The 23,190-nt window shown below is 36.6% G+C and overlaps 1 protein-coding gene across 2 annotated transcripts in view; it reads right to left on the bottom strand.

The window, feature by feature from the left end:
- Nucleotides 1–969: 969 nt before the first annotated feature.
- LOC121732533 (protein eva-1-like) overlaps nt 970–23,190 on the bottom strand; it is a 139,155-nt gene continuing 116,934 nt past the window's right edge. For both annotated transcript variants that reach the window (XM_042122448.1, XM_042122449.1), the window contains exons 7-9: nt 20,213–20,305; nt 4,428–4,583; nt 970–2,188 (exon numbers count right to left, since the gene is read on the bottom strand). In XM_042122448.1, the coding sequence (XP_041978382.1) occupies nt 1,671–2,188; nt 4,428–4,583; nt 20,213–20,305 (767 nt within the window). In that variant the 3' untranslated portion in view covers nt 970–1,670. The remainder of the gene's footprint in view (nt 2,189–4,427; nt 4,584–20,212; nt 20,306–23,190) is intronic.

Genomic DNA, 23,190 nt, shown 5'->3' with positions numbered 1-23,190 from the left:
ATTGCAAAGTATAGGCTTTCAAGTACGACTTTAAAATCGTTCGCCAAAAACAGAAGATTAGATTTTAGGTCTTATTGATGGAGCGAGGAGCAAGCCCGGCGATCTTAAAATTGTGTGCAGCCTAGGTACATTATTTACAAAAACTCAACTTTAAGTATTTCAAGTCACTTAGGCCTTTAAAGTACAATAATTTAAATTGTTTTACTACCATTTTAAATGCCTTAGAGACGAATAATGTTATTTTTTGTAAGTTGCGGTAACGTAAAAAATAATTCCTAATTAAGTACAAAAACAATATCTTGAATTTGTTTTCAGAGAATTTCAAATACAGTAGCAATATACGTCTAAATAAATAACGTATCTAATAACAATCCCAAATTATTTAGCAGCATAATAGAATAATCCTAAAACAATATTAAGGTTAGCGTAATATTTATATTTCTCGATCAATCAAAGTGAGTAAGGTCAAAAATAGAGGGCATGTTACAGAAATAACACACTATATAAATAACAGTATTTCTCTGTTCATATTAAATACACTATTCTCCACTTGCGAGAAAACGTATGGGCGTTTGTGCACTCCGTTGGAACTCATTTTCATCTACAAATGTAAGAAAAGTTTAGTATAGTTTACAATGTTACGTATTTTATATTAAACGCCAAAATTATTGGTGCATCAAGGGACCTATCAGACAGGGAGCGGTCACGCGGTCAAACATTCAAGTGGTCAGTTAAATGCGTTTTTGAATAAATGTAGGCACTCACACAGGGACGTTCTGCGGGGCTAAAATGGTCACATTTAGCAATTCCTCTCAATCAATTCAGCAAATTAATTGTCAAAACTGTCAAACTGACAAATGTCAAATCAGTACAAAAATAAAGAAATGAATTGCAAGCAGAGTTGCATTTTGAGATTTTAGAAAAATGAATCATATTATGATTCTTCAAAGCGACCATTTTAGCCCCGCTGACCGCGTCAGACATCCTCCTGTGACTGACCGCTCGAACTTAGAATACGAACGTAGAACGCTTGAACGAATGACCGCTTTCTGACTGATTGGTCCCTTATTTGGTCGAGTTTCATGGAGTTTCTCATTTATATTTCGATCAAAATGAATTGACACGGATAATACCCAGAATTATTTTCGTCTGGCAGTATGAGTTTTTATTTCCGTACTTCATATAAATACAAAAGGCCTTAGTAAAAAATCGGAATGCCGGATAGCAAAATTCCACGTACTGCACAAATGCCCGGAAAAATTTGAGTAAACAATACCTTTCAGTAAATTTATTCTAAGCGTTTCCACAATCAAACCCTCTCTATTACCATACAAAATGGATACTCTAGTATCGGAAAGAGTTGGAAATGTTGTAACAATAAAAACAAGTCTTTGATATGCATTATCATTCAGATTTCAAAACTCTGGAAACTTTAATCCGTTCCGAATCTATTGAAGAACAGCGAGAAATTACAATAATTTTATTGAAGACAAAAACCATCGCGAACAAAACGTTTCCATGTCCACAATTCCTGAATAGTCCGCTACAATAGGAGAGTTTCAATTAATATCACAGTTTCTGTATTAAAAAGTAGGACAATACAAAGTTCGATTCACTACACTAAACTAGAAACAGTAGGTTCTAGAAACGTCCGGGCACTCGTTTTTTTGTCACCCAAAGTAGTACTGCGCGTTGGAATATCGATATAAGCTCCTCGCGTTAGGGTCCATTTCCGCCTGGATCTGCATGCGGGGAAGAGTGTTGACCGGGACTCCTCGGCCGAGCGTTCCGTGCGGCATTGTCCGGAGCGGCATTTCCACGGGGAATTCGGCGACCTGTCCGTACATGTTACTGCTCACGTGCGGGTACGTGTTGGGCACGGGCCGACCGACGTATCTATTGATTTTGGGGCTGTGGCTCGTCACTATGCTGTTGATCTGCATCTCCTTCATGGAATCGACGGCATCGATTGGACCCGAGAGACTGGTGATGTTAATGTCGTTGTCTACCTCGGATATGCTGTCGTTGAAGCCGTTCGGGATGTCTGTGGTGGCTGACACGTCAGGCCCCTTGTCTTGGTCTGCATTCTTCTTGCAGACGATGAATTTGACGACACCGATCACGGTGAAGAGCAGACAGATGAGGGCCGTAGCTGCGATGCCGTAAACGTACATCATGTCGAATTGATCTGCAGAAAAAATAACAAATTAATTATGACAATATAAAGTAAGTATATAATATTATATGACAGTGAAACCTGGCTAAGCGGGAGCTGGCTAACCGAGAAACCTCTATTATTGATAGTTGCAATGAGGTCCCGGCACTATTTCATTCAATTACCTCTGTTAATGGATTTTTCGAAACTGATTAAATGACATTTGAATTTTATGACTTTTTCGATATTTAATTCTATAATTGAGACTCTTTACCCCGTTAACCTTAAGGCAAGTTTTGACATGTTTGATTACATACATTTCGCGTCGTCTATTGTGCATACTTTTTTGTCAGTACTATCTCAGTTGACCTCAAAACAAGGGAATAAAAGTGTAAAAAGTTCCAAACGTTAATATAAAACGTTATCAGCACTTATCAGAAAAATTAAAACTTCTGTGAGATTATGGTTGTGGAAAGTCGCATGATGAGGACTGCGTAGAATTATTAAAAACAACTAGGCATAAAATTCAGTCTCAGTGCATCGATTTGTCGATGGAAAAGAAAACTCAAACGAATAAAAGTTTTTAATATTGAATATCGACACATATTGACCTCTGTGAGTGCTAGCCTCTGTAAATGAGACCTCATAATTTAAAACCTGCTTAATCGGATGACTGCATTATTAGGAGCCCTTAATAATTGGTACAAAAGTCTTGGTCCCTGAAGATCCCAATTAACCAAGTTTCACTGATAAAAATAATAAAGAAATATATCTATAGAATATAGATACAGCTTGACAAACTAACGACCTCTACATTTCACATTTCTAATGACGCATTGAAAGAGAAGAGGTCAAAACATCATAATTATTCAATCATATATCTTTAAACGAGCAATTTATAGGGGGTTTCGGGGGCGATAAATCGATTTAGCTAGGAATCATTTTTAGAAAATGTCATTTTCATCGAATACCGAGCAAAGCTCGGTCAAATAGCTAGTGTTATAAATAATCCACCAAATAGGTACTTTATCATTCTTCAGGCTATTATGTCAAAAGGAATGAATTTGCAATAAAAACACTCCCTACAAATGCCTTCTAACAAGTTATACCGCTGACATACATTTGGAGATAGAAAAGTTGGAAAACTTCCATCGTTAAGTCTCCTGCAGGATGATACCTGGGATTTATTGGGCGTATAGAAGGGAAAAGTATTAAAATTATCCGGTAACAGTACTTAAAATGTCAAACTTGTTTAAATGGTTCCCGGATCCGGCGGAGATAGGATAAAAATGCATTCAAAGTTATACCAAAGATTGGATAAAGGTATCTAAGTATAAAAGTGACATATATTTTTACTTAACTGAACTTTCTATTCTTTGTAAAGCAATCGTATAAAATGTTTTATGAAATATGAAGAATATTTAATAAATTAAGCTACCGCGGGCCAATCACACGACTGGTCCACTTGATACAGATATTCACTTATTTATTATTATTATAAAAAATTAAAAACAATAAATAAAATATGTATGTAAACTTGTGATTTAGTAGGTACTGTAAAATTTCAGTTTTGAAATGCTCAACATTTTATAAAACTTTCCCTTCTTTTTATAAATGTTAACGATGTTCTGACTGGGAAATCAACTTTCAAATTTTTAACAAAACCTTTCTCTATCGTTGTCTAACCAGTCGAAAGACTAGTCGATCAACTGGTCGAATGACTGATCAACTAGCCTGAGCCTTAGTCAAGTTGCTACGCATCACTGATTTTAGAACCTCACACTCTCTAGACTGTTCATGAGGTAAATTTACTTGGAGTTCAATTTGATTTCAACGTATTTATCCCTTTTTCTTGAAAATTACTAAAATAAAAAACTTTAGAATTACTCTAAGGGTATTTGAGTTATGACTAATATTAAACTCAGTTTCAGAGTTTTTTTATTGAACTTTCTCTATAATTGACAGGCGCTTCCGATTGGCCAACATCAACATTTTGACCAATCATCAACACTGTTGAAGAGATAAACTCCTATATAAAAAAAACAGAAACTGGCCATTAATATGTCAAATCATAAAAATAGGTTTCCGAATTTCTCTGCCTTTAAAACGTGTTTGGACGCTGCATTACTTCGATCGTGGTAATCGCAGACACAATAGATTTTCAATTGTTATGCGGCAGCCGGTGCCGCTTGGGGATTGATGGGTTAGCAACTCGTTCATGACTAAGCATATAAATAGACCTATATAAACCTAACACTCTTACAATACCCACCTATATCCTCATTGGACAGATGCTGTCGTGGCGGCGACGCTGACGGCTCCTCTCTGCTGGTGTTGGTGACGATGGACGGCCTCTGAGGCGGCACGGCAGCCACCGCGGGGGCCGGCGGCACCGCTGACTCGCCCCACCATCGGTCGTTCGTTTCGTCTACGAAGAAAGAAGATCGTTAATCTTTTTGGCCCAAGTATGAAACCTAAAATGATCAGTCATTATCACACACAGAACAATATCAGTATTGTTCTCAAGCTATATTATATACTTAATGCAATAATTTTGACTTTATCGTCCAGTCGTCACTATATAGAGAAATTTTCCAAAAAGGTCTTCAAAAAAAATGTATACGCGACTAAAAGCTGGCTTCTATCAACGTTTTACCCTATTCCCTATTCGATGTAAGATGATTGACTCTACACAGTTTTATTTTAAATGAATGTACTATCAGGGAAATATTGATCCATTTGCAGATGGCGGCTATTAATAGGTCGAGTTATATCAAGTCAAAGTTAATCACTGATCTTGACATACGTCATAGCCCTATCAAATCACGTAGGCCATGAATCAATTAAACTTAAATTGTCTCTTATGATCTATGATATGATAAGGAAGTCAAGAATATACCTTTAATATAAGTAAATAATTTTTAATTGAGATAAAAAAATATGGGTAATCCCCTTTCTCTTAGTAACCCCGTTTCAAATTCATAATATCGTATGTTGCTTCGCAAATTTGCAAAATCAGTGTACCATAAAAGCGAATACTTGGCGTTATCGTTTTCACCGACATTAATTATCCGACTAATTATAAGAGGGACGAATGTTACGAACAATTTAATATTTTCAATAACCTCGCCGAAGTACGCGCTAACATTATTACGTCTTAATTAATGTCGTAAAGTTTTGGTACAATACAAATAATCTACACGTGGGAGAGCCATGCTTCGGCACGAATGGGCCGGCTCGACCGGAGAAATACCACGTTCCCACAGAAAACCGGCGTGAAACAGCGCTTGCGCTGTGTTTCGCCGAGTGAGTGAGTTTACCGGAGGCCCAATCCCCTACCCTATTCCTTTCTCTATCCTCCCCTATTCCCTTCCCTTCCCTACTCTCCCCTATTACCCTATTCCCTCTTAAAAGGCCGGCAACGCACTTGCAGCTCTTCTGATGCTGCGAGTGTCCATGGGCGACGGAAGTTGCTTTCCATCAGGTGACCCGTTTGCTCGTTAGCCCCCTTATTTAAAAAAAAAAAAAAAAGGTAGACTTAGTATGCCAAAATACAAATGTACAAATGTGAAAGAAAATAACCCTGTTTGTTAAAAAGGAAACCGCAGTAGGTGTAACCAGCGACGCTACATATAGCGGAAATATAATATTGTACGCACGACGACGATACGTCAGTGCTATAGTAAAGGTCGAAGCCAAACGGGCGTAATTTGTGAGTTGTGAGTCGCAGAATTTCGGCTGGCAGAAATTCTGCTGCATTCAGTTTCATACAAAAATCCTGTTTGATTCACATGAGCGTAATTTTGTGAGTCATGATTTGTATGAAAAGATATTTACGCGACAGAAATTCTGCGAGTCACGACTCACAAAATTACGCTCGTTTGGCTTCACCCAGTGTCCCTTCGCTTCGCTGCGTAGTAGTTACAGAAAACGGCATAATTTCCTGACAAATTTTTTGCCAGTTTGTCACTCCGTTTATTATTTCGTGAAAAAAACTGTATGTAGGTGGCTCTTCGATCAACAAGGTAGTAAACCATGACCGAAGAAAAAGCCACTTTATTTTATTTTATTTTCATTTATACGGGTCTCCAAACAGTCTTACATTAAATGTTATTATAATATATACTTAGGTATAATATTATATTATGTGTTTATGTCCTAGGCTTCATTTCCTACTGGCGCCGCTGCTTTGTAGTGGTGTAGAGCAAAATAAAACCTATAGTTTATGTCTTAAAGTGACATTTTTTTGAATTTTTGTGGAAACGCTTGCCGCGTTTTCGAGACGGTACCTTAATATGGCCAAGCTAAGCAAACACTCGTGAAGGCTGATTTTTCTTCAGAAGTAGCCATAGCGTCTATAAGGGTAGAGATGACTTCGAAAAGTATGAGGTAAGAGAAACTTTATAGGAATGTATGTGTAGTGTAATGTATGTGTATGTGTAGTACTCCACACTGTCACCCTATATTACTGTTTATTTTATACTGTGGTTATATTTTGTAGTAACATTTAGCCCTTTCTTACTTTGTCATCGCAGAACCGGGGTAAGTGTTTGAACGTTATAATTCTAGAAAACCTAATACTGTTTTAAGGGTGCACAATTATAAAATGTTGCTGTTTAATTTTGGCTAAAGCTCAATCAGCGCGAACGATCGGTTTGGCCGTTACACTACGAGATCACAGGTTGGAGAATCATATAATGAATCATAATATGATTAATTTTTTTTAAACACAAAATGCAAGTCTGCTGGCAATTCATGTCTAGTAATTCTTACTAATTTGACATTTGTCAGTTTGACAGTTTTGACAATTCATTTGCTGAATTGATTGAGAGGAATTGCTAAATGTGACCATTTTAGCTCCGCAGATCACGCGGACACATTTGAATTGAGTCTAAAAATGAAACCATTATAAACCAGTCTTTATAATAAATGAATAGGAAACGGTCTGGATCGAATTAGAAACGAAACTGCATTAGACTGGAGTTTTCAAGGCGACGCCTTGATAATTTGGCTGTGGCGATATCGATTTTTCTCAGCAATGACTAAAGCTTAAAGACTTAAAGTTCATTGTAAGTATTCATCATGTCTTTGAATTACCCATAGCATAACACGATTGGTCAACTTTTATAACACAATAATCAATCAAAAAGACCTCTGTAAAAAATTGATTCCTATTTTGCTAACAGAGCAGAGTGATTTAAACTTCCAAAATTTGTACATAGATTGGTTAAGGGAGATCACAGACGACAGACTTTTTGTGCGATCGAGTCTGCGGCGCCCATACAGTCGGCATCTCGATCGCACAAAAAGTCTGTTGTCTGCGATCTCCCTCAAGCATACACTTTAATTTGCCCATAGCTTATATGAAATACATTTATGGTTTTTAATTACGCGACAAAAACCATTTTTTTGCTACGCCCTTTCCATTTTTGGTGTTCCATTGCTTGTTTTCTATGAGAGGTCGGCCCGGCCTCTCATAGAAAACCAGCAATATAAAACATATCCAACACGGTTTTTTACTTTAACGCGGCGTCACCTTAAGCTTCCGTCCGAACGCGATTTTGGCCGCTACACAAGGCCACGAATCATGATATTACATGCAATGGGATATTTTTGACGATTTATTTAAATAGCGGCGTGGTCGCGCTGCCATACAATTCCTTGTGATCTCGCGATGTAGCTGCTAAACTGCTCGGGTTTTCCGCCACTTGGGCCGACGCAATTAAATCGACCCTTAAAAAAGTAGCAGCGACCTTTTCCCAGATATAAACATAGAAAAGTGAATACCTTAGCAAAGAACTAAACAAATCTTACAAATCCGAACTTATGAAAACCCATTTAATAACGACAGAATAAGATAAAAGTAAAGCCGCGTTTAATTTGTGCCCTGCAATTTTCTCGGATTTGTCTGAGTCTTTGTCGATGGGGAAACGGATTATGTCTTTGAGGAAAGGTTGTTAATATATTAATGGTGTTGCGATTATATTTTCCGACTTATTGGAGTTGTTTATTGTGTATTCTCGGTATAATTGTCGCATATTGTCCGTATTTCACTTGGCCTAGTTTCGGGCAAGGCAACTGTGGATGTTCGGCACATAATTAATCAGACGTTGTTTCAGTATACCAAAAATAATTTCCTCCTTTATACGTGGGAGAGCCATGCTTCGGCACGAATGGGCCGGCTCGACCGGAGAAATACCACGTTCTCACAGAAAACCGGCGTGAAACAGCGCTTGCGCTGTGTTTCGCCGAGTGAGTGAGTTTACCGGAGGCCCAATCCCCTACCCTATTCCCTTCCCTTCCCTACCTTCCCCTATTCCCTTCCCTTCCCTACCCTCCCATATTACCCTATTCCCTCTTAAAAGGCCGGCAACGCACTTGCAGCTCTTCTGATGCTGCGAGTGTCCATGGGCGACGGATGTTGCTTTCCATCAGGTGACCCGTTTGCTCGTTTGTCCCCTTATTTCATAAAAAAAATATTAAGTATAATAACTATTTTTGGTTTTTCGTAATCGAGATCCAAAAAGGAGAACCATCATTAACATTTAAGTTATTAATTTTATCCTTAATATTTACGATTTTAATATTCGAAGTTTCAAAATATAATATACGCATTTTGCACCGAAAATACTCGTCTGAAATACCCTAGAAATTGCCGTAAGGCTTATTCATATTGCACTCCATCACGGGGAGAGAATATTATTAAATATTTGCTGGCGAAGTTAGCTGTTTTATTTATAATAAAGGTCATTTTATATTTGTGGAAATATTTTCTATTCGAACCCCTAAAAAGTATTTCATATCTCCTCCTGTCTTTGAAAATAACATTCTACGGCAATAAAATTAAGTCGACTGGATTCCCTGGAAACGATGTTTTGTCTTAATTTTACTCAAAAATTAAAAATTCTTAATAAATTCTCAGGCCTTCCGATTCTCTCCCATTTACCACAAAATTTCATTACAAGCGGTCCAGCCATTTCAAAGGAGTTTGCCAACAAATCACATGACATCAGAATTTTATATTAAAGATAGACCCAAAGTCTGTTCTTATTGTACAAGATCTGAGTATCTCTTAAGAGATATTACAACGTGTCAAATACAAATCCTGATGGATAAGGCATTTGCTGTTTTGAGACATTAAGACAGTTTAATCCCACGCTTGCGGGAACCCTTATATCCTTAAGGGCTTCTTAAATAAATAATGAGGCATTCAAATCACATAGTCAAGTAATTTGGTTCGCTTGTACTCGTAGTCAATTTAAACGCGGCGGCGTTTTTGAGAAATGGTGTTGCGTTCGGATGATATTAATGGCTTCCCATCGGGTGAATGCTTTGCTCGTTGCGTGTTATTTTGAAAAAATGTCTAATGTCTCACTTAACTTGAGCGGGTACTAAGCGTACCCGCTCAAGTTTCCTTTTTTTTTTTACTCAATTCCTTTACTCAACGATACTAGAATTTAAATATTTTTAATTTATTAAACGACGTCAAATACAATCCTTCAAATGTAGTTGATATCAGTAATTCAGTGCTCATCAGAACCGGGCAAATAATTTCTAAAGCATGCAACAAAATTTTCATGATAAATCCATACTAATATAATGCAAAAGTGTGTCTGTCTGTCTGTTACCTCTTCACGCCAAACTTGCTGAACCGATTTTGCTGTAATTTGGTATGGAGATACTTTGAGCCCCGGGAAAGGACATAGGATTTTTGTCCCAGGAAAATGCGCGGTTCCCAATAAAACAATTTTGGCGCAACGGGGTTGCGGCGTCATCTAATATAGTGTAAAAGTATGATTTTTACAAGATATAGAGTCGGTAATATCCTCAGAAAGTATAAAGCGAAGTAGAAATTTATTTCTTATTGTATTAAAATGTGAGCAACCTAATTTATGTGGAGCGCTGCGTTTTTAATATTGTGTGGAGATTTTGGCACCTTACAATTAGTGTCTTATTTAAAACCTTACATAATATTATTATACATACTGATATTATAAACGCGAAATTATAAACATATATTATAATATAATAGCTCCCACACCGGTTTCGGTGACGGTGGCCGGTTTCATTGAAAACCTGGCCAGCTACGCAGGAGTAATTTTATAGTGCCCAAGTGTGTGCGCAGTACACAAGAGCACTCTCTATTCCTTTACTCTCATAACCCAGTGGGACGGAAGACCGACACGACCGGCGAGAGATCAGGCGCAGGACCGACTTTTGCTCATGCTCATCCGACGCATGGATCATCTTTACTTGTCAGACAATCAGGTGATCAGCCTGCATTGTCCTAACCAAACTTGAAAATAACATGTTTTCAACGCGGGATCGAACCCACGACCTCCGAGTCAAGAGCCGCGCTCTATACCACTAGACCACGGAGGAGTACATACGAAATTATGTATGTACTCTGTCTGTCTGGTACCTCTTCACGTTTAAGTCGCTCTTAGTACCTGTGCCCATTGCTGTGTTTTTTTATTTCATAATATTTATACGTATACCAATTTGACTGTGCTAAGTGCTTTCAAATTTAATTAAAAAATTCTACACTTTGATTTAAAAAATGGGGTTTCAAAATACTGAATATGTCGAATTTCGAACTTTTTACGGTTTCGGACATTTCGAGTTTCAGAAAGTACTTGGTGTTTTAATTTGCGGTACAGAAATAAAATACCCTTTTAAGGGCAGCGTTTCACATTACTTTTCCTTGGTATTCGCCCACTCTATGTTAAATAAGTATTTTGTATGTTTTTGATTCATTTTGTTTACTTTGAGCAAAAAAAATTCACATAAGTATTGTATGTTTTCGTAATATATTATATTACTATCAATTGACCTCTACGTACCGTGTATGTCTTTAAATTTGATGGAAAGCAACTTCCGTCGCCCATGAACACTCGCAGCATCAGAAGAGCTGCAGGTGCGTTGCTGGCCTTTCAAGAGGGAATAGGGTAGGGGAGGGTAGGGATGGGAAGGGAAGGGAATAGGGGAGGATAGGGAAGGGAATAGGGTAGGGGATTGGGCCTCCGGTAAACTCACTCACTCGGCGAAACACAGCGCAAGCGCTGTTTCACGCCGGTTTTCTGTGAGAACGTGGTATTTCTCCGGTCGAGCCAGCCCTAAATATATTTTTTTATGTCATAGTATTTTGAAAAAATAAAAAAGTAAGTGGCGAACAAGATCTCTTTTGCGTGACAATATTCTGAAGAGCGAGTTTCTTAAAGAAGTCATTTGCAATCACGAAATTTTCAGATCAAACCGATCCCTGATTGTGATAACATTTTATTTACGGAGAAAATTCCACTCATTTCCATAATAGAAGAGTCAAATCAGCAATTGCAAGACTCTATAAAGTCTTTGATATGTTTCATAAAACAAAAGTCAACGAAGATTGGAAATGAATAGATTGGTTTATAAGTTGTATACCAAACTTAGATTTCTAGCACTTCGGGAAGTAGCCAAACATTTTGATGATCATCAGTGTGTCAGTGAGTCAGTATATTATCAGTGACGAAATCGGTGTATTTTTGATATCAATAAAATCTAAAGTATTAGAGCTATTCGATTGAGACTCTGTATGTTTAAATAGTCTATTATTAACGTAATAATATACTGAGAATATGAACTATCTGGTAAATCGGGAACCAACTCTATGAGGGTTCAAAAAAACGACGAAACACTTCGAGAAAAGTTATGTAGTGCCTTTGCGCTTCGCTTGGTTCATCTCGGCGGGTGCACGGTAATTTAATGCATAATGCACAATTAATGTTACTTTTGACACAAGACTTTAGATAGAATTTCCTCTACCCTGTAGGAGGTATACAGGATATTTTGAGTCCCGGTATAGCAGTAGTCAAACGTACACAATCTATGTGCGTTTAGGTATATTATATTAATTAATACAATATGTCACTTTGTCGCACTCAGAGTGGAACATTGATTACTTAAGGCGAGGATAAACACCAATTTGTTATTCCGTGACTCCCGGTTTACCTAGTTCCAATATAATAACGAAGTGTTAAAAAATATGAGATATAAAGCACAATATTTAAAATACCTTAAACCATAAACATTTTAATAAAACGTAATACTTTGGCTGTAATTAATTTACAAACTCACCTCCGATAAAAATCTATTTCATCGAAATATAAGTATTAACTAGGATAATTATACATTTTATTTGAATAAATTGTTAGTAAATCTATATTAAAATATCCTCAACCGAACAATTTTATTTCTTAATGTTTATTTCCAAAGATATTAAAAAAAAACATGAAAAATAGAGAAGATCCGCCCGAGTAAGTACAGTTTTATGCTAAGCTCAAATTAATCTTATTTCGATGCGTATACGCTTGGTCTTTGGTTGTATAGGTATGCAAGGTTATCGTTTTGGATTGAGATTAATCCCCGCCTTAAGTAATTTATTTAAATTTTTGACATTTGACATAAGCCCCATACATTATCTGTCAAACTCTTCATTTAATTGAAGGTTAATCGTAATTAAATGTCATAAAGTACGGCGGACTATGTCATAAACTCATAGCTCATTCATTATGAACTATCATTATCGGCACGGAATTTTAACCACAGGCACATATCAGATCAATATTAGCAATGCAAACATTAATTTAATAATTAAATATTTCTGATCATATTTATTCCGCTAATTAAAGCGCAAAGTATTTAATATAATAAAAGCCTTAATGGCATAATTTAATTTAATGAAATTTCACCAGCCAATATCCGAAAGTTTTGACACAGAATCAACCGTCATTTATCTTTAGATATTGTTCTCTGACAGCTAAAACGTAAAACTCCTAACTTTTTTAGAATAATTTAAATATTAATTTGAATTAATCACTCTTGAACTGACTGAATATAAAGTGTTTTTTAAATGTACTTACATAATATATTTATTATTTACTTATACTTTTTGCCCAATGTAAACAGGCGGACTTAATGCCAGATGGCATTATCTACCAGTCAACCTTTAGGTGCTCAGAAACAAAATTGTGTAAGTGCCAATAGTGCGAGAGGATGAAAGAAAAAAAAAAACGGAACCCTAAAAATGAAGAGCAATCTAAAATCTAAATATAACTTAAGTCATCAGCAAGCATTTCACTTCATAAAGCGAGACTACTCTACTAATATAATAATAAAAATAAAAATATATTTGACACGCTAAAGAGCATAAACAGCTTGTTGTATTGCTTAATATTATAACAGCAAACGATCTAGCTGTGGCCTTAGGTACCTCAAGCACAAGCAAGTATGCACACAATTTTTTTTACAAAGTTCCTTTTTTAACCCCCGACCAAAAAGATGGGTATTATAAGTTTTTTAATATTAATTTATTTTCTGTCCGTCTGGCTGCCCCTGGCTTTTAGGCCATTAGAAATGCATAATACTAACAACAACCAAGTACAAAATTATAAGGCGTATGATAATTAACTAGGTAGTTCTAGATGATGCCCGCAACTCCATTTCGCCAATCGCGCGGAAACCGTACATTTCTCGGGGATGAAGTATCCTTTCCCCTTTTCCCGGGACTCAAAATATCTCCATATAAAATTTCAACAAAATCAGTATGAAAAGGTAACTAATCGACTGTCGCACCAATTGGAATTCTTCCTACTCCTCCTATTTTCTTCTGATTAATTTCGTTGCGGGTCCGAAGTCAGTTTTGGCATGTACCTCGGGCTCCCTGAGATCATATCAAAGGGTTTTCGTGGTTGGATACCGCTGTCGATCCTGGCGACACAGAACACATTGGTGGGTATGTGTGGTCGGCCAACGCCCGATTAAAAAAAAACTAATCGACTGAAAGACAAATAGACGGCCACACTTTTACATTTATAATATCAGTATTGATTGGGTTAATTTCTACAAGTAATAACTACAAATTGTTGTTATTAAATCAAGGCAGTAGTCGCGATGGCAAACATTGGCGCGATTTATCTAGGGAGCGGTTGGCGCTTGCAATTTCTTGGCCGCTGTGTACATAGCAAATTGTGTTATCGGATTTCGCTGTATCGGTTTATTTATTACACTATTACTGGTAGTTTATAACGCCATTGCCGTAAACGTTTAATTATTTATCAAAATGTGTTTGAGTAGGTCGATTTTAATTTATGCTATCGTTTTTCATTTTAGGTAGAATGAACTAGTTCTATAGTCAGGACGATTTAAGGTGGCACCGGCGGTCATTGACCTTTCTAGTGAAGGAGCTATTTGAAAAATAATCGCACTGCATTCTGTTAACTTAAGAATTAAATTGAATTCTTATAGAAACAGACTATTATAGTTTCAACGGAAAACGTCTTGGTAACTCTTCCTATGATAATCTCCAACTATTTATGACTTTGAAGTGATATAATTCATACTCTGTTCACATCGTGTATGCAAAATACGATATAGCCCGACTAGAAGCTTCTCTCACTTCGTTGTCAATCGCGGTTAGTAAAGAAAACTACATAGAAAATGACGAAATATGACAAGTTTTTTGACAGGGAGTCAATGATCGCTACAGACAGAATTTCACGATTTGAGAATAGTAAAAGTTTGTATATTATGTTTTAACCATCGTCCTTCTAAATATAACACACATACAAGCGTAAGTAAGTACCTACCTACATAACAATTGTCAACAGGAAGCTGACTCAAGTGATGTAAGTAAAATTAAAAAATGTTACATACCATTTTAGAAAAATTGGATTCTACCTTTTATAAAGTTAGCTGTTAGATAGATAGCGCTCTACACAATATTTCGCTATCTGCTTTAGTGAACTGCTTGCTGTCAATCAATCAAAGTTAAATAAAAGAAAAAACAAATGACAATCGTCCTAAGTACACTTGTTTACAAAAGAGGTTTGAGACAACATTAAGGGGGCGACTAATGACTAACCCTAAATTGTCGATTTTATAATTCACTTTTATACTTGAAAATAAGCCCTGAATTGTTTCATTTTCTAAACATAGATACTAAATTAAATTTCCGAGGATCCGACCTAGCGAAAACACGATATCTTAAAATTTTCTCGATAGAAAAAAAATCATCTCGATAGAAAGAAAACTAAGTTAATATTTTAGCACATTGTATAAAATTCTATCATTGAGAATCTGACCTGGTGGATTTTTAAAATGTTGTATATTTATCGAGTTATTAAGAAAAAACTAGCTTGGCGATGAATCCGCGTCGTCCTTTTTCACCTGGCATATGAAAGACGGGCGTGAGTGTGAAGAGAGAAGGACGATGTTTGATTTTTTGAATTAGTCGGCAGGAAGTCCTGAGACTTCAAGGCCATAGGACACTATTTGTCCCGGAAAAATGTGTGGTTTCAGGGCGATATTTTGGTGTTGCGGGCGGGAACTAGTCTTATCTTATAAATATATAAAATTCTCGAGTCACGGGGTGCATGGCGAAATACTTTACCTACATGGCAAAACGACGTTTGCCGATACAGCTAGTTATAGTATAAATGTCTTTTTTAAAATAAAATAAGGGGCAAACGAGCAAACGGGTCACCTGATGGAAAGCAACTTCCGTCGCCCATGGACACTCGCAGCATCAGAAGAGCTGCAGGTGCGTTGCCGGCCTTTTAAGGGGTAATAGTGTAATAGGGGTGGGTAGGGATTAGAAGGGAAGGGAATAGGGGAGGATAGGGAAGGGAATAGTGTCTCCGGTAAACTCACTCACTCGGCGAAACATAGCGCAAGCGCTGTTTCACGCCGGTTTTCTGTGAGAACGTGGTATTTCTCCGGTCGAGCCAGCCCATTCGTGCCGAAGCATGTCTCTCCCACTTATAAATACTTAATATAATATTATATAAAATATGTTAAGTGAATGGCAAATAGAAATAAAGACCAACATTAATTTTTATAAAACATTATGTAGGTAAAATCAATACCCCAAATTAACTACTCCAGAAAACATTCCTATCAAAGTACGTTGTGGACTGTGCTCATACGTAATGCATGGAGGCTCGTTACGCTGCCATATTGTTCACTTGGCAATTACCAACTTTACCTACAGGGATTATTCATATCGGCATGTGCTGCGATCTGCGATAACCGTGCAGGTATTGTGCGTATATTGAGGTAAGTCCTTTTGTTGTTACGTACCTAACTTGAAATAATCATAATACAATGCGTGGTGTAACTAAACAAAGTGATATTTTAGGTTGTGTACGTGTCCCCTATTAGTTTACTGTAAAAATTCCAGACTGAAAGAGTTACTTTTATTACTATGAAATATTTGTCCAAATTAAATAAAATAAAAAAATGTTCAGTCCTGCTACTTTCACGGTGAACTCTATACAGGGTGTAACAAAACTAAGTGATAATACTTTAGGGTGTATATGGGTCCCCTATATAGAGTTCGCTGTGAAAATAGCAGCGCTGAAAGAGAACTTTTTTTCACCTTTGTATAGAAAAATTCATGACGCGGAGGCGCTTCCCCATACAAATCACAAAAATATTTGCTCTTTCAGCGCTGCCGCTTTCGCAGTGAATTCTATATAAGGGACACATACCCACCCAAAAGTATTATCACTTAGTTTTATCACACATTGAAAGTAGCAGGGCTGAACAACTTATTTTTGAATTAGTGAAACCTTCTTTAGCGGCGTTGAGCACTTTTGTCGGATGGGTAAAAACTGTGAATCTCACGTCAGATTCTCGTGCTCATCGAAAAACCGTAAGACGGTTGAAGAGTAGTGTTGTAACATCGAAATCGATTAATCGAATAATCGATTGTTTTTTTCGATTGTCTATAGTTTTTAGTCGATTGTAAGGGTTTCGATTAATTAAAAAAAACGATTTTTTAAAAATCGATTTTCATAAAAAATGGGTTAAAAAATAATGCACAACGTTAATAATCAAGTTTTCACTTCTGCCGGCAAGTACCCGTCTTTTTTTAAAATTAAATATGGGCAAATTTTCTGAGGGATAAAATTTACTCATACATGTATACCCTAAAGTATTTGTTTTGTTACACCCTGCATAATAAAATGCGCACAATTTTAGAGGACCGCTGCTCATAGCGTACTTCCGGTAAGCACGCTAGCATAAGTGACATTTAATTATGACCCGAAAATTCTTAAGACAACACGTCCCACACTCGTCTCAATTCGTCTCAACTCTTCCCAAAATCGTCCCAATTCCTCCCCAACTCGTCCCAAACTTGCTCCTCGGTAAATTGGGGTGTACTTTGCACTTATCTCGCAATTCTTTCCATTTGAAAACTTACGAATTTGTTCCCCACAGTGTCGTTAGAACTAAACAAGATTGAGAAAGATCTCGACTAGTATTTTTATGGCGAGGCACTGTAGAATTGAATGTTCTAAAATTACAAAAAATATTTGATTGTTAGGGTAGGTTGCACCACACGCGTTGATAGAGTTACTGTTAAGGTTACAGTTAAGGTAAATTTTAGCATTAACTATAACAATAACCACAGAATTTGACAGACGTCCCTTGCACCATGACTTTATAGCCAGTTAAAGTTACGGGGTTGAGAGTATAAGAAAATTAATTATTATCCGTACAAATTGTCAGGAAATCATAATATTTTGTTTTGAAAACACTGTGAGCCCAATGTCAAATTTAACATTCACCAGTCAAAATTGAGCGGTTACGGTTATCGTTAAAAATGGCGTTATTTTATAACCATTGTTATTGACTTAACCAGAGATTTGACAGTTGATTTGACATTTTGTTATCGTTATAGTTAAAGTAAGTTGGTGCAACCCACTCTGAGTGTGTTCACATTGTACGTGCTCATACTACTGAACAGGTGATAAAGTAGACCACCAACCAAGGAGAAGGACAGCGAGTGTTTCAAATTTACGGTAAAATTAACGAGTTGCAAGCAACTATAGTAACATCTAAGGGCCACCGGCCACAACCACCAAACGTCGCTACCGGCATATTTCATGTAGTTTTCATAAATTTATGGACTCGCCGCACACGGTTCACGTCAGTGACCGCTACTTTTGTGCTTTGTCTTGCTTCTTGTGGCTGTCGTGTGTGGCCCGTGAGCGGCGACACTAAACTGAAGGCATGATCGTAATAATATTATGTCCTTATTATTCATTGGTCTACGTCGTAGCACGCGGCGCTACCAATCATTAATTATAATTCTATGATTATGTCGTTATACGATAGTTTTTATTTCAGCAAAATTTCCCGAGAGATTTACACTTTTTTGATTTCTAAACCTATAAAAGATTTTAAGTGTCGATGTTTAAACTTAGTTTAAACAACGTCACTTTTTAGTTATTCTAATAAGCAGTTACAAAGCGGTCCTTTTCTTTTTTGAAGTTGAGTAAGTTAGTAGGTACTTACTGTGTTGTTCCAAATAAACAAAAACTGTTTCAGACTATGCCTTTACTCTCGCGAAGCCGCAATGGCAATTGAATATTTTAAAAGAACAACAGAATTATTATGTTGTAGAGTTTCGTGAAACAGAGAAGGTACTTTAGTAATTTTTCCTAAGTACTTTTATCGGGGCTACCAGATGCCTGTGTTATTTGAATTTGTAATGACCTAAGTTTAAATACACCCAATATTACAAATCTCTGTAACGCTGCCTTACTTTAGTGAGTTAAAAGTTTTTGTCGAGCTGCCGATGATTGTTATCCATCTAAAAAAGTAGTACATATTTATTTTATTTAGTTCTTACATACAACGCTACTTAAGAAGTTTTCATCATAAAAAATAATATTACATTTATGTAATATCTTCCACGTATAAAAATAATATTTTATACGTGGGAGAGCCATGCTTCGGCACGAATGGGCCGGCTCGACCGGAGAAATACCACGTTCTCACAGAAAACCGGCGTGAAACAGCTCTTGCGCTGTGTTTCGCCGAATGAGTGAGTTTACCGGAGGCCCAATCCCCTACCCTGTTCACTTCCCTACCCTCCCCTATTCCCTTCCCTTCCCATCCTAACCCTCCCCTATTACCCTATTCCCTCTTTAAAAAGGCCGGCAACGCACTTGCAGCTCTTCTGATGCTGCGAGTGTCCATGGGCGACGGAAGTTGCTTTCCATCAGTTGACCCGTTTGCTCGTTTGCCCCCTTATTTCATAAAAAAATATATATTTATATATATTTTGGCCATGGCCGCCACTATCTTCAGTCTAGTCTAGTCAGCCAAAATCGGGCACACATCTTGTGTGAGTAAGTTTAAGTAAACTGTAACAAAAAATGAATTTGACGACCTCTGTGGCTCAGTGGTGAGCGCGTTGGTAGCTCAAGCCGGGGGTCGCGGGTTCGAATCCCGCCGACGGAACAAAAAGTTTTTCAAAGTTCCTGGGTCATGGATGTGTATTAAATATGTGTATCATATAATAAAAATCTTAAATATATGTATAGTATAAAAAGTATTAAATATATATCCGTTGTCTGGTACCTGTAACACAAGTCCTTCAGGTACTTACCACGGGGCCAGACTGACGTGGTGTGAAGCGTCGATAGATATTATTTATTTATTATTTATTTAATTATATCGAGTAATAATATCTTATATACACAGCTGTACTTTTACTGTATGATAATCTTATTATACTGTTATTACTCTTCTTTGGCAGCTCCTGATTAATAAAAAAAACCTTGAGAGGTGTCAAGGGACACCCGAATGGAACGAAGTTATTTCTAATCATGTTCAAAAAACCTGTATATTACATATTATACACTCAAAAAATATTTTAAAAAACGTCATATTCTATTGACGCCCAGGAATACTAACAACGCGTCGGTTTATTCTCAAAAAACGCCATCTAGTTGACGCACATTAATACTATCAACGTCCTCTACCCCTACCATGCAGGCACTAATAAAAAAGTATCGAGGTCAAATATCGTTCCATGTCTAGCCTTCTTTACGCCGAACGCTCGATAAGGAACTTCGTTGGCGGCAGCATCCACAAAGGCCCTACAGATTATGTACATGGTGCGGCGGAGATAAAGTTGCCTACTCTCATAAAAAAAAATTCGGCACTGCTCCTTGGTAGCAATGTATAGCAACATTTTGTTAAGGAACTGTAAGTGGCACTTACCGATATCGTCGTGTTCAAGATCCGACACATCGTGTGCGACTTCGTCCTCCTCAGGGGCGCTCTCGTACCTTTCCTTCAAAACCGTCCTCGGCACTGCAACGAAAATTATACTTTAAGACCCCACAATAGAACTTAGAATAGCTCACTCGAACTCAAGTGGTACTCTTATACATTTTACTGTGGTGAACATAAAGGTTAATTTTAGATTTTAGGGCGTTTTGGCGCTTCGAGTGTTCTTTAAGATTGTATCTTAACGGTTCGCCGTACGTGACTTTTTGTGTTTTGTAAATATGAGATTAAGCTGTAGCGATATTCTTCGGCGTAAAGCTGTAAGTATTCTTCTGTTATTCTTGTATTAAAAAAAACAGAAAAATTCGTTAGTACAACCCTCAATAAGGTCAGGTGACACAAAAACATAAATTTATATTTTTATAAGTAATTATCTAATAACTATTGTCGCTGTCCCAAAATGGGCAATACTAAATGATAATAATATTATGTACCATAAGTAGTTTCCGAGAAATAGAATACTATTTTTTCTCATTTAAGTAGTTTAAAAAATATAAAATTAATAATATTGCTAGGATTACTAGGCCAACAAAATAAGGCCATTATCTATAAAACTTAGGCAAACATTACACGGTAGGTTTTGCTGTCAGTTTTGCCAAAGTCATGACTGTGACTGATGCATAACCTGTCGTGTAATGCAGTGACTGATGGTTGCATGAAGTTGATTGACGAAAATCTGGATATCTTGATTTTTGATTCATGCAACCATCAGTCGTATAATCAGTCGTCGTACGTATTTTGAGTGAGCATTGTCACATCTGACAAAATAGGAAAAAAATTAGAAACGTATACCTTTGAAAATTATGGCTTTTTGACTGACATAAAACTGAAGAGAATTAAATGACCGTCTAATACCATTCATCAGTCCATCAGTCAAACACAATTCATGATTGACGGAATTGACTGTCGCTTGCAATGATGAAAAACTTAAAGCAGACGTGTTACTACCGCGCGCGTTGTGAAGATTCAAATACGGCCCAATTGGGCCGTCTGTTGTTTAGTCTGCATCGAGCGCAGTCACGAACGTGCTGCGTCTTGTCTTACCCAGGTGGGTGAAACTTTCGAACAAAAAAAAAATTGGGTTCCAAATTTAAACGTAGCACCTAAACCAAGTTGGATAATCTGTACAATTTTTAAGCAAGATCGACTGTGACTGGTTAATAATAAAAGACGAAGAAGAAGTTTAAAACTCAAAGTTCGATTTTCAGTTAGTGAAAATTATTTTATAGCAACTCTTTCAAAAATTGTAAATTAGTGGATTAATTATTGAAAAACGAAAGGTAAGACATTGTAAAATGTAAATATAACCGTAAATTAAAAAATTAAATCAAAACATAACTATGTCATACCGTGTTCTAATACAAAGTATGTCATAGGGATTATTTGCATATTATTTGTATAATAATTTCCAACTTAAACTATAATAATATGAAAAAGATAGATAATTACTCATGGAAAATATTATAATGTATCAGTATATATGCAGTTAATTTAGAAAATGTTGAAATGTGTCTATTGATTTATTATAGTAATTAATTGCACGTTAAGGTTATTAACTATAATAATTTACGTATGGAAATGTAGTAAATGAAAAACTTTTCATTAATTTCAGATTTTTAGGTCCCTGTACTAGTTTGCAACATTTTAGTCTGCAGGCAGGTAAGGAGATTTAAGGAGGAGAAGGAAGGTATGGAATTATGAGAGGTGCGGCCACTAAGGGAAAATCCTCTGATCAAGTGAGGTGGTATACAGCTGGCCTGAGCCCACGCGATAGATTTCAGCTGTCGTATGTATAGGGTGTGACGAAACAAAGTAATAATACTTATGTGTGTATGCATAAAGATGCGCGTCCACTGGATCGGAATCGGAGCGTACGCAGCGGACGGATTTGTTGCCTAAACCTTGTGGATTAAATCTGTTTTATTGTTTTGTGTTTATTTAGCTATGTACAATAATTTTTATTGAAATAAAACATTTATTGAGCTCATTTTTTTTAAATTTTTGGTATGTTTAGAGTGGAAGGTTTTGCACTTAAAAAATTTAAATTTAGTTTCAATTTAAAAAAATAATAAATGTTAATTTTTTTTCTTCTAAGTCCGACCTCTTGTTACGTAGTATATGACATTCTCTTTGGTCTTACCTAAATAAATTGAAAATGACGTCGTGCGTGTATCGAAAATGTACCAATTATGACTCGAAGGTAAACAAAACACATGGAATCTCTTACCACATGTCTTGATTGCAACAAATACCTCGATTATTTACATTTTCAATTATTTTTTCGAACAATCCTGAAAAAAATCGAATTTTCGTCATAGCTCAAGCGAAGAAAGAGACAGCGATACGATTCGACGTTTAAAAATAGAACTGTCAAGAAACAAAAGATACGAAAAACCATTTACATAAAAGATTATGTAAATGGTTTTTCGTATGGTTTTTCGTATCTTTTGTTTCACTTATCTGTCAAATTTGTCAATGTTTGAAATTTTGAATTTGAAAATTGTTCGGAAGAGATTTAAGCCGGAAAATAGTATGGACGTAACATATCTGTATAAGTAGAATATCATTGGTCGCTTGTATGATCGTATAATGGATGCCATAGTGCGAAACCCAATGATGAAATACTCAAACTAGATATGTTACAACCGCGCGCGTTGTGAAGCTTCAAATACGGCCCAATTGGGGCGTCTGTTGTTTAGTCTGCATCGAGCGCAGTCACGAACGTGCCACGTCTTGTCTTACCTAAATAAATTGAAAATGACGTCGTGCGTGTATCGAAAATGTACCAATTATGACTCGAAAGTAAACAAAACACATGGAATCTCTTACCACATGTCTTGATTGCAATAAATACCTCGATTATTTACATTTTCAATAATTTTTTCGAACAATCTGGAAAAAATCGAATT

The sequence above is a fragment of the Aricia agestis genome, chromosome 12, assembly GCF_905147365.1.
Source record: "Aricia agestis chromosome 12, ilAriAges1.1, whole genome shotgun sequence".
NCBI classification, from domain to species: domain Eukaryota; kingdom Metazoa; phylum Arthropoda; class Insecta; order Lepidoptera; family Lycaenidae; genus Aricia; species Aricia agestis.
Note: the sequence above shows the minus strand (reverse complement) of the source record. Positions and strands in the feature narration are given on the sequence as shown.